Here is a 12,937-nt window from a genome sequence, read left to right on the forward strand (position 1 = left end):
AGCTGATCCTAAGCCGCTAAACCGCTTATCAGCTGATCCGCTAAGCCGCTAATGGGCTTGCTTCGCAAGACGGAAAAACCGCAAGACGAAGAGACTCATGGAACGGATTCTTTTCGTCTTGCGAGGCACCACTGTAATCAGGAATCAAACACCCCCCCAAAAAAGATTTAAAGAGTGGGGCTGCTCCCAAATAAAATCCTTGGTGTGCTTCGATTAATTTTTGCAAATTGCAAGACAGATTGATAATGTAATGTAATATAAGGCTGATGATTGATAAGGTGAAAAAGGACACAGTTGTTGTTTTTTTAAAAAAGGAAGAAAGGATCCATAGTGAGGTAGACAGAAGTCATGTTAGAAAAGTAGAAGATTATTTATTTACGACTTAAAGATACGGAGATTTATGGTGGTAGACTTTGGGAAAACGACTCTTATTATTAGTTTGCGAATTGTATCGTTGCACCGAAACAAGAGTTAGAGTGGACTTAAGGGGAAGCTTATCAGAACCATTCAAGACATCAAAAGGCATGAAACAAGGCTGCATATTGGCTCCCACACTTTTTAACTTTTATGATATGGTGCCACATCTAACACAAGCGCAATCCTCCGCTCCATCAGTTAGTAATAGGAAGATATCCTGTCTGCTGTACACCAGTGATGTGGTGCTGCTATCACTCTCTCGATTAGGTCTTAAAAATCTGCTCACAGCTTTTAGCTCGTATTGCACGCGAGAAGAGCTTGGCGTGAATTACTCCAAGACCAAAATTTTGGTCTTTGGGAAGCGTAGCCCCAGATATACAGTGGTACCTCAGGTTAAGTACTTAATTCGTTCTGGAGGTCCGTACTTAACCTGAAACTGTTCTTAACCTGAAGCACCACTTTAGCTAATGGGGCCTCCTGCTGCGGCCACACGATTTCTGTTCTCATCCTGAAGCAAAGTTCTTAACCTGAAGCACTCTTTCTGGGTTAGCGGAGTCTGTAACCTGAAGCGTATGTAACCTGAAGCGTATGTAACCCGAGGTACCACTGTAAATGGAAAATGGACCAGTAGAATCTGGAGCAGATACGCTCCTTTAGATATCTGGGTGTTCTTTTCACTGAGACACTATCATGGAAGGGACACATTGAGGTTGCGAAACTCAAAGCGCAGAAAGCACTAATGAAATTCTCTTTTATGCTGGGTGGCCAGTTATTAGAACCTGTGCCGAAAATCTTCGCCAGTAAACGCGGTTTCCCAAATGCTCTATGGAGTAGCGATATGGGGCATGGACCCAAATGCTAACAAAGCCTTAGTGCAGAACCAATTTCTCAGGAAAGTGCTCTTGCTCTCCAATGGGACCCCAGCTTGGGGGGGGGGGATTGAGCTTCCTTTTCATTGAGCGGTTAATAGAGTCCTGGAGATCCGGTTTCAGTTATGTGTTTCAAGGGCTTGTCTGACCTATGAGCAAAGTCCTGGAGGCCGGAGACCAGGACCCACTTTGAACGCAGCCACAGGCTTGCTGGATGGCGCTGGGCACTTCTCTCAGCCTCTAGGTAAAGGTAAAGGGACCTCTGACCATTAGGTCCAGTCGTGGCCAACTCTGGGCTTGCAGCGCTCATCTCACTTTATTGGCCAAGGGAGCCGGCATACAGCTTCTGGGTCATGTGGCAAGCATGACTAAGCCGCTTCTGGCGAACCAGAGCAGCGCACAGAAACACCGTTTACCTTCCCGCCGGAGTGGTACCTAGAATCATAGAATCATAGAGTTGGAAGAGACCACAAGGGCCATTGAGTCCAACCCCCTGCCAAGCAGGAAACACCATCAGAGCACTCCTGACATATGGTTGTCAAGCCTCTGCTTAAAGACCTCCAAAGTAGGAGACTCCACCACACTCCTTGGCAGCAAATTCCACTGTCAAACAGCTCTTACTGTCAGGAAGTTCTTCCTAATGTTTAGGTGGAATCTTCTTTCTTGTAGTTTGGATCCATTGCTCCGTGTCCGCTTCTCTGGAGCAGCAGAAAACAACCTTTCTCCCTCCTCTATATGACATCCTTTTATATATTTGAACATGGCTATCATATCACCCCTTAACCTCCTCTTCTCCAGGCTAAACATGCCCAGCTCCCTTAGCCGTTCCTCATAAGGCATCGTTTCCAGGCCTTTGACCATTTTGGTTGCCCTCCTCTGGACACGTTCTGGACACCTATTTATCTACTTGCACTTTGATGTGCTTTCGAACTGCTAGGTTGGCAGGAGCAGGGACCGAGCAACGGGAGCTCACCCCGTCACGGGGATTCGAACCGCCAACCTTCTGATTGGCAAGGCCTAGGCTCTGTGGTTTAACCCACAGCGCCACCCGCATCCCACTCAGCCTCTAGTCCACTCCATTTATTTACAAGATTGATAGTGTAAGATGTTGAGAAAGACCTTCTGAAAGCGATAGTAAATAACGAACAGGGAGGGGGCATCAGGGGGACTAAATTGGCTTTCCCCAAACCGATGCCCTTCAGCAGCTTTGGTCTAAAGCTCCCATCATTCCTAGCTATGACACATGCTTGCTTTGGCTCGTGAGAGTTGTAATCGAAAGCTGCTGGAGGGGGACGAGGTTGGAGAAAGCTTGAGTCAGGTGGTCTTTGGGATCCATTGCAGCTATATGATTCCGTATTCATAAAACCCCAAAATGTTCAGAAGAACTGGAAAAAAAGCATTTGTTATGGAATAGTTTAAACCTGATGATCCAGAAAAAGCAAATGTATTAAATGGGAAATTCCTAGGGAACCGAAAGGCTTCCTGCAGAATTCAATAAGCATTTCAAATCTCAAATTTGTAGAATCTATTTTGGACACATTTCAGCAAAAGGCACTACTTCAGACTCTTGAGAAACTGCTCTGAGAATTTTTGCTCCCCAAACTTGGCAAGAATGCCGTGCAGCTGAAACAAACCAAATGACTCCCCTTACATCTGTTTGTTTTCCCTGCTTTCTATTTTTGACTGCAAGCTGTTTGGTGGCAAGGACTTGTCTGCCTTTGCCTATGCAACTTTGCAAGATGCCGTGGACTCAGCTGGTGCCGTGTAAAGCGTAATCAATGTGAGAAACATATTTGCATGCCTCGTGGCAATGTAAGGCTGTCCATAGATACATAATTGTAGAATAAATTAAAGCACCTTAAATTAAGCAGAATTCATTCCTCTCAGTGCTGAGTAGCAAAATTACCGTATTTTTCGCTCTATAACACGCACCCAACTATAACACGCACATAGTTTTTAGAGGAGGAAAACAAGAAAAAAAATATTCTAAACGAAACTGCGGATGTATGATTTTTGTGGTTCATGCTGTGGCTACAGACATGTGATCTGACAGTGAGTTTGGAGTAGCCCAATGCAAAAATCCTGAGGATCCATGTGGATCCATGCTTTGTAACCATGTTTACAACAGTGGGTGCGTGATTTTTTTGGTGCAAGCTGTAGCCATGGACATGCTATGTGATCTGATGGTGAATTTGGGGTGACCCAGTGCAAAAATCCTGAGGATCCATGTGGCTCCGTGCTTTGTAACCACGTTTTAAGTGGGGAGAGAAGGAAAAGCACTCAAGGGACAAGGAACACTCGTGGGGTGGGTGGAGAAGGATGCTGTTAATAATGCAGAAGAGGGGTATAAGAGGAGAAGGCTCCTCTCCTCTCCCGCTTTGCTCCTTTAAAGCAAGCAGGCTCTCTGTCCCTCTCTCCTCCCCACTCAGTGGCTCTTCTCCCGCTTTGCTGTTTCAAAGCGAGCCACGGAGGAGGGAAGGAAGGGGAACCATGGATCCTCTGCTCACGACTGCAGCAGATCCCCCGCCATCCGCAGGTATTCACCCCATAACACGCACAGACATTTCCCCTTACTTTCTAGGAGGAAAAAAGTGAGTGTTATGGTGCAAAAAATACGGTATCTGTGCATTTGTTAAAAGTCTGCAGTTTGAGCGTTTGACTGTATACGTCAAACACCTTATTTTATGTCACTGGGCCCCTCAAACCAGCTCTGATCCCACCAGCTGTTAATCTTTCATAACCTGGGATCCAACCCAGCATGACAGATCTGGCAAGGGAAGTCTGAGGATTCCTCTCTGAGCTGCATCCTCTTCTCAACGTGCTCCCCTAAAATAACGCGACCTCATCATGCAAAGTGTGAGTCTGGATGTTCTGAATTCCCAGGGCAGGTGTCTCCACATTTCTCTCTGTCTCAGCTGACGTGTACCAGAGATCTGCTTCAGTCTTTTGCTGCCTAGGCTAAGAAGGGAAAGAACGCACAGGGCACCACAGGCATTTCATTCTCTCCGTGAAATGAAACCGGCACCTCCAAAAATGAATCTTCTATCCTTTCTGTCTCTTCTCAGTCTTCCAAAAAACCCAAAACGGCAGAAGCAGACACTTCCAGCGAGCTGGCAAAGAAGAGCAAGGAAGTTTTTCGAAAGGAGGTGAGATCCAGCTTCGGAGTGGGCAAAGTTTTTGCTCCTCCTCTGGGGCTGAGCTACTGGTGCTGCAGTGGATGGATTCCTCCTATGCCCTTTGAATTAGTGGGTGTTTGAGAAAGATCCAGGGTAGTGCCAGATTAAGGGGTGGTAGTCAGCGAAGTTTTACTTTGAGTAGGCCAGTTGAAACTAGTAAACATGACTAAGGGCTGTTAATCGCAGTGGGTCTACTCTGAGTAACACTTGGTTGGATACCACCCCAACATTCTTGCATTCTTGTCCTGGACCAAGTTTCCAAATGATACACAGTCGTGCCTTGGTTGTTGAACGCCTTGGTACTCGTACGATTAAGCTCCCGAACGATGGAAACACAGAAGTGGTTTTCGATTTTGTTTTCGGAAGCCGAACGTCCAATGCAGCTTCTGTTATTTTTTCCGGCGCTCCTGTACAATTGGGAGCCGCGCCTTGGCTTCAGAACATTTCAGAAGTTGAACAGACTGCATTCTGTTCGAAAACCAAGGTATGACTGTACCAGAGCCAAGGCTTTCTTGGCCGTGGCCCCGATCTGGTGGAACGCTCTGTCACAAGAGACCAGGGCCCTGCAGGACTTGACATCTTTCCGCAGGGACTGCAAGACAGAGCTGTTCCACCAGGCCTTTGGCCAAGGTACAGCCTGACCCCCTCCTTTGGTAATTCTTCACAGAACTCTAGCCCAATGGTTGCCATCAATTTGATTTGAACTGATTTTATAATGAATTGATTTTAGAATGCTGTATTATTTTACTGTTGTTAGTCGCTCTGAAACCGGCTTTGGCTGGGGTGGGCGGGATATAAATAAATTATTATTATTATTATTATTATTATTATTACTACTACTACTACTACTACTACTACTGAGAAGATGTTTCAAGAAGGTTTTTGCTCATGCGTCCCAACAGCTCCTGCACGCACTTTCTCCCTCCCTCCCTCCCCCAGCCCCCCTCTTCTTTTGCTGAATTAGGGAGAAATTGCCAGTGGCTCTAAAGATTGTCATTTAACGTTCACCCCTCCTTTTTCCAGATGTCCCAGTTCATCGTGCAATGCCTGAACCCCTACCGCAAACCAGACTGCAAAGTTGGGCGGATAACCACAACCGAAGATTTCAAGCACCTTGCACGGAAGGTATGGCATGCCTTTTCCTCAAGAGCCAGTGTGGTGTAGTGGTTAAGAGCAGTAGATTCGTAATCTGGGGAACCGGGTTCGCTTCCCCGCTCCTCCACATGCAGCTGCTGGGTAACCTTGGGCCAGTCACACTTCTCTGAAGTCTCTCAGCCCCACTCACCTCACAGAGTGTTTGTTGTGGGGGAGGAAGGGAAAGGAGAATGTTAGCCGCTTTGAGACTCCTTCGGGTAGTGATAAAGCGGGATATCAAATCCAAACTCTTCTTCTTCATCTCTGTTTCCACTCGAGCTGCCGGTGACGCCGGCCAAGCTGAGGCCAGGAAATGAGCTTTAAGGGGAAGGAAGCCTGGAGGGGGAAAAAATTGGGTTAAAAGCAGATTTCCTGGATTGTCCTTCCTTTGAAGGCCTGACCTTGGGAATACTGGAGGGACCTTTTTGCTTCAGGGGTGCCTCACAGGATTGGACATTTGCTCCCATTTCCCCCAGGGGCCTCTCTTGAAGACCAGGTCCCTAGACAAATCAGTGAGGAGCATGTTCGCGAGTTTGCATCGGGAGGAGCTACCGCCGATGAAAGTCCTCTGGCTCAGAAAGCGATTCCGTTTCTCCCTGACTTGCGGAGGGTGGGAATCGTTTCCAAGGCAAGAGCCATTTGCAGGAATCCACCTGGCTGCTTGCGAGGCCAGATGGTTGCAGAGACTTGCTTGCTGAGGCTTGAGTTGCGGATGGGATGGAAAAAGCCGGGGCAGGAGGGCGGAAAAGTGCCGTATGTGTGGGGGCCGTTGAGAGGGGAAAGAAACTCCGTGTGCCTTTGAGCTAGAAGAGTGGAAATGGGAACTGTGTGTGCCAGCAGCACCATTTGGAGACAAAGTGCTGCCTTTGAAGCCCATGCCAAGTTTCCTCTTCTCCGCACGAGGCCCTCTATCTTCTGAGCACTGCTCTCTTGCGCTCTCTCGCTCAGCCAGCACCTCTGTTCCCAGAGCCAGCAGCCCCAGGGTGGTGTTGAAGATACCCTGGGCAGTTGGGGCCCTGCACTTGACCGCAGCCTCTCCTGCTGCTGACCAGAGCGGCTGGCCTGGCTTGCGGCTGTCAGGCTCCTGCTCTGGAAGGGGGAAATGGCAGAGAAGGTCCCGCCAGCCATCAAGCAACGAGAGGCAGTGTGGCATAGTGGTTGGGCTAGGACCTGGGGGACCCAGGGCACCGGCGGAGGAAGAGGCGTGCGGTGGGAGCGCACCACCCCTGGCAGCACAATCCCAGCACGGTGCCATTGCGGCTGCCTGCCTGTGCTGGGCGCCATGCCCCTATGGGTGGCACACCACACCCCCAGGACGTGCGCCACGCCCCTGGGACGCACGCCAGCCCCACCCCGCCTGCTCTCCGCCCCCCAGTGCCAGAGCATGAAGCACTGACCCAGGGTTCAAATCCTCAGCCGTGAAACATGCTGGGTGGCATTGGGCCAGTCACCATCTCTCAGCCTAACCTACCTTGCACGGTTGTTGCAAGGATAAAATGGGGGCAACAGGGACCGCATACCGTATTTTTCACTCCATAAGACAAACTTTTTTCCTCCTTAAAAGTAAAGGGAAATGTCTGTGCATCTTATGGAGCAAATGTGTGGTCGGTCGCTGGCTCCCTTGCCCAGGCCTCCATAGTTGAATGTTCTGCAGGTGGAGGCTGTTTGTTTCCCCAGTGACATGTGACTGGCTGGTTAGATTATCTGTCTGGAAAGTGTAGAAACGGCTCCCTTTCCTTTCCTAAAGAAGTTGCAGAACTGAGTTGAACCCCATAAAAACAGGATTTTTTTCCCTTTGCAAAGTAAGCTCAACAACTTTGAGCTGATCCTCAAAAAAGGGGGCTTTTCCCCTTTGCAAAAGAAGCTGCACAACTGTGAGCTGACCCCCCAAAAAACGGGGCTTTCCCCCTTTCCTCCTCTAAAAACTAGGTGCGTCTTATGGAGCGAAAAATACAGTACACCTCCCTGAGCTCCTTTGGAAGAAAAAGGTGATATATAAATGTAATAAAATTTATAATAAAAATTAACTGGTAGACTAAAATAACAAAAACAGCCAAACGGTTTAAATGCAATCAATCAATCAATCAATCAATCAATAAGGTATCAAGCATTTTCTGATTTCTTTCCCCCTGGATAGAGCTGGGACCTTGACCCTTAGCTGGCTCTGAGGAGGTCCACACTTCCTTGCGCTTTTTAAAAATAAAATTGGGACACATAACAAAGCAGCTTACAAAAAAGGAGTTCAAAAGAACTTTTTAAAAACCAGCACAAAGGGCTATTGTTTTTTAAGAAGTGGGTGATGCCCAACATCAGTCCTGCTCAGAGTAGACCCATTGAAACCAGGTGACTTAATTTCATTTATTTCAGTGGGGCTGCTCTGAGTTATGACTGGCGCTAAAGGCACTGCAGCAGTATGGATAATCAGGAAGAAGAAAGATTAAAACAGGAAGGATTCTCTATCCTGTTGGTGGAAGACCCAAGTGTGCAGGTGGCTTGGCAGATGTCTCTGAGCCACAAGAGGGGTGCCAGCACCGAGAAGACCCCGTTCCGTGTCCCGTCAGCAGTGGGGAAGGAGCCCCTTTTGCAAGGCGTGTTGAGCATCCCTGGCAGCACCCTTTTCAGTGATGGCTCCGACCTGGTGGAATGCTCTGTCCCATGAGACCAGGGCCCTTCAGGATTTAACCTTCTTCTGTCGGGCCTGTAAGACAGAGCTATTCCGCCTGGCCTTTAATTTGAATTCAGCCTGATCTTTTATTTCCCTTCCCTTCCCTCTCCCTCCCCTTTTATGAAGATCACCCGCTCTGAGACCCCACAGCTAATTCTCCCCTGGCCTCCTTGCTGGCCCAAGTAGGACTAATTCAGCCAGCTAGCTCTGGTGATCATCTAATGTTTATTAGATGGATTTCCCCTAAATTGATTTCTGAACTTTGAATTTTGTTTTTATTCATTTTTCATACTGTATTTTATGCTGCTTTTACAATTAAGTGTTTTAGATTTGTTGTTAGCCGCCCTGAGCCTGGTTTTTGAACCGGGAAGGGCAGGGTATAAATAAAAATTTATTATTATTATGCACATCCTGTTCTCCGTAACGCTGACTAATGTTTGCTTCTCAGCTTTCATAGAAACATGGAATCATGTCGTTCAAATAAACCCCCAAAGGTCATTCAGTCCAGCCCCCTGCAATGCAGGAGTCACAGTTTAATAATCCCTGACAGCTGGCCATCCAACCTCTGTTTTAAAAGCCTCCAACAAAGGCGAGTTGGCCGCCTTAACAGACACTTGTGGCACTTTAAATTTATCACAACTTAAGCTTTCACAGACTAGAGTTCTGTTCCTCAGATGCAACATCCGTACAAACGCCCAATGCTCTTTTTATCTCTAAAATCTTGCTCCCACTGATGAGACTCAGCTGAAGGAGCTTTCCCCTTGAACCTGGGTGGCACAAAAGGGAGCAGGTTTTCCGAGGCACCCCTTGAGCGAGGGGCCTTGTTTTGTCTTGATTCCCCCTCCCCACAGTTCCGCCTTTGCAGAGAGCTGCCCCCCTCGCTTTCACCAGTGAATTCCTATTGTAGCCCTTAAGACTTTTCCCATTGGTTGGGTGCGCGTTGCTCCCAGGAGGGAGGGAGGAAGGAGTCAATAGACACTGAGGGTTGGTTCAGAGAAAGAGTTTATTTCTGCTTTCCGGATAACAGAAAGGGACTGCGTGATCAGTCACAGCAAGCACACTTAAAGAGCAGTTACATACTGCTGATATCCCCTTCAGGTCCCCTTTCCCCCTCCCCAGGAATCCAGTCTCATAAGTTTGTACACGTAAGTTACATCCTTGAGCATGAACAGAAATTCCTGTTTCTGTACTCTTATCTTGGGGTAAGAAGGTCACCCAACTATAGGAGTACTCCTGGCGCCATCCCTGGGCACGGGGGCTGACAGGCCTGTCTTGCAAGTTCTGTGCGTCAGCGTGGTCAGGAGAGTTACAACCTATAAGACCCAGATCTGCCATCCCGTCTCCACTCGGAACTGACAAGGCCATCCATCAAGCCTTCATGGACTGATAAAGGAGAAGGCTCTGTTTGTACAGCTGGGTTTGGGTTGTACAGCTCAAGCTAATGGATTTTAGTTCATGGATCCTTGAAGGAATTTGGGGGTTTTGGGGCCCGGTTCGGGTGGCTGCACAGTCAGGTTTGGGTAACTTGTTCCTTCACTACAATCTTTTTAACCCGGCTTCTCTCTCTGTTTCCTCTCCTCTCCCGCAGTTGACCCACGGAGTCATGAACAAGGAGCTGAAGTACTGCAAAAACCCTGAAGACCTCGAGTGCAACGAGAACGTGAAACACAAGACGAAGGAGTACATTAAGAAATACATGCAGAAATTTGGGTCCGTTTACAAGCCCAAAGAGGACACGGACTTGGAGTAGCAGTCGCGGCAGGAAAGACATCTTTGCTTCCAATCTAGGAGCTCCCCTAACAAGGACACTTCTTATTTTCCTTTTGTTTTCCACAGGATTTCCGGCTCTCTCTCTCACTCTCTCTCGATCTTTCCAAGTCGGGTTTGAGGAGGCCAGGCAGAAACTGCAGTGTGTGTGTGTAGGGGGGGGGGAAACTAACTCGCACAAACACACCCACCCCATGGTACAGTTGTGACTCACTCACCCCATCGTTCGTTCCCTCTCTGCAAGGAAAGCCGGAACTTCCGGTCCGTTTGGTGCTGTTTTAGCGCAACAAACTCGAAAGCGCGTCTCGTCTCTCCCCCGCGAGATCTGTATCATATTTTAACGTATATGTGAATATATTGAGTTCTCCCACCCCCTGCCCGCCCCCCTTTAGCCCGAAACGTGTTGATATCATGGGAACACTTTGTAAGAATAGTTTTGAGAAAGGGGTGGGGTGGGGGTTTTTTTGTTTTTTTTTTGTTTGTTTGTTTCCGTTTTCCTTTCTTTTTTTCGTTCTCTGCAAGGTTACTCTGTTATCATGTAAATATTTGCGAACAGGCTGCCTCAGGGTTTCTGGCAAGCCGCGTGCTATGTTGATAAGATTGATTTTACTGCTTAAATCATTTTACTTTATCCAATTTTTACTGAAGTTTTTATGTAAAAGAAAAAAATTAAAAAATTAAATAAAACGGCAATGAAAGAACAACGGCCGCTCTTGGGTTTTTGTGCAGCGTTTGAAAAAAAAAGCGGTGTCTTTTTCCGCAGTGGAAGTTTACGATCCTTGAGACGGCTTTTACCTTAGCCTTTCTCTTAAAGAAAATAGGAGGCAAGATTCACCAACGAACGCCCTGTGTGAGTACTTCCACAGCGAGGCTGTTCCACCCACCTCCTGAAATAGGTTCTGGGCATAACTATCAACCGTCCCTTATTTGGTGGGAAAGTCCCTTATCCCAGTGCTGTGTCCCTTATTGATGATGTCCCTTAAATTTCCCGGGTTTCAAAGGAAGCAGCTCCTCTCCCTCCCTCCCTGCCGGCCAGGGAGGAGGGAGGCTCCAACTGTGTTGCTTGGCTGCGTTGCTCACCCAATAAGGAGTCTAAGAACGACTGGGGGGTGGAGCTTGCATGCCTTGTGCCAATCAAATCGGACATGTTCCCTGGGGACTCGCCTTTGCTCAGCGCTTCCCAGCGGAGAGGTGACGGTGGTTTTCCTTGCTGCATCCCCTTTGCCGGGTTGCTGCGCCGTGGGAACCACCGCTTGAGGCTTCGTTTGGCTGCTGGCTGGGCTTTTTGCCTTTGGCTCGGAAGGGCTCAGAAGTCGAACATACCTGTGACCTGAAAATCCCTTATTTTGGCTGCTGATCCCTTATTTTAGAGGCTGCTGGTCCCTTATTTTCAAATCTGTAAGTTGACAGCTATGGTTCTGGGGCTGTCGGGAGAATTCCCCCAGTACAGTTTGTGAGGGGAAGGTTGTCATTCTGTCTGGCAAACTGATATATGCTTGTACAGATGGGACATTCAACATAACCAGACGTCAGATTCCACCCTAGGCTTTTAGTCCTAGTCCTCATGCTACATCACATTCCTAGGAACTGTTGCTTGCTGATGGGAATTGTGGCACTGCAAGGGCAGAACTACAGTTCCCAGAATTCTCTGGGGAAAGCCACTTGCTTTAAATGCATGCTGTAGGTACGACCCAAGATCTGGGAGCTGCTGCTTCTTTGGCGATCCCTCGTAGCCAAGTAAGATTGTTTTCCATAAACACGGTTTTAACCGTGAGTCCATAAGTGACTGTGGAGGCCAATTCTGGATCCACACGTCCTTCCACAGTGGGGACATTGGTTTCCGGGTAGGAGTTAATCACGGTGTGGATTTGCCAAGTGTGCCTTCCTCTTAGCACCTTTCTCCCTTGCGTCCTGAGTTCGAGTGTCTTCAAAGCCCACGATACCTTGGGTAAAGGCTGTTCTCCAACTGGAGCACTCGCAGGCCAGTGTTTTATATGGGCTTGCTTAGAAAAGGAAGGGCCATCTCCTCTGTTTCTGTGGGTCATGCCCTGCTAGAGGCGAATGTCCCGATTCACACCAAATGGCAAATGCATTTTAAAACTGGAAAGTACATTTCCCCCTTCTCCTTACCTGCAAAGGGGTCTGCAACCCGCGGCTCCGGAGCCGCATGTGGCTCTTTTACACCTTTGCTCCGGGGTGGATACTAGCGAGGGGAGGAGGCGCATTGTGCGCCCTGACACTCCCCACTGTGGCGGGCGCTGTACTGGCTGTGACGTCGCATGGGGGCAATACGTGCGGGACGCACCGTCCCGACATCACCTTCCCGCCCGCTGTCAGATCACGGCTCCGGAGATATATTTGTTTTAAATGTCGCAATGGTTTTGCGGCTCCCAGGTTTTTTTTCTTCGGAAACGGGTCCAAGTGGCTCTTTTTGTCTTAAAGGTTGCAGACCCCTGTATTAGTAACATGGTGATGAGTGCAGGTAACACAAATAACTAGTTTCTAGGCTTCAGCAGTGTTTAGTGAAGGCAGGGAGAGGAAAAGAAAACAAGGGATGGGAGCGGAAAATAAGTCATTTGCTAAAAGAGGCTGCTGGATCAAGCCATCTAGTTTAGTATCCTGTTCTCAAAGAGGCTGACTGGATGGGGAACCAGCAATCAGGATTCGAACACAAAGCCCTCTCCCCTATTGAGGTTTTCAGCAAGGGGTCTTGTTTCCTGCTTGGCAGGGGGTTCGGACTCGATGACCCTTGTGGTCTCTTCCAACTCTATGATTCTATGAAAAGCATGGCGGCCTTTGGCTGTGGAGGCAGAGCAGAACCATCATGGCTAGTAGCCATTGGTAATGTTTTGTTGTTTAGTCGTGTCCGACTCTTCGTGACCCCCTGGACCAGAGCACGCCAGGCACTC

At 48.3% G+C, this 12,937-nt stretch overlaps 1 protein-coding gene across 4 annotated transcripts in view; it reads left to right on the forward strand.

Annotated features, from left to right (window-relative positions):
* SETD2 (SET domain containing 2, histone lysine methyltransferase) overlaps nt 1-10,732 on the forward strand; it is a 93,140-nt gene extending 82,408 nt beyond the window's left edge. For all 4 annotated transcript variants that reach the window (XR_014517393.1, XR_014517394.1, XM_083466488.1 and 1 more), the window contains 3 exons: nt 4,352-4,432; nt 5,486-5,587; nt 9,850-10,732. Coding sequence is in view for 2 of the 4 variants with exons in the window: in XM_083466488.1 (XP_083322614.1) it covers nt 4,352-4,432; nt 5,486-5,587; nt 9,850-10,011 (345 nt within the window). In the remaining 2 variants the exon portion in view is untranslated. The remainder of the gene's footprint in view (nt 1-4,351; nt 4,433-5,485; nt 5,588-9,849) is intronic.
* Nucleotides 10,733-12,937: the final 2,205 nt, after the last annotated feature.

This window comes from Podarcis liolepis (genome assembly GCF_965112155.1).
Source record: "Podarcis liolepis genome assembly, chromosome: 12".
NCBI classification, from domain to species: domain Eukaryota; kingdom Metazoa; phylum Chordata; class Lepidosauria; order Squamata; family Lacertidae; genus Podarcis; species Podarcis liolepis.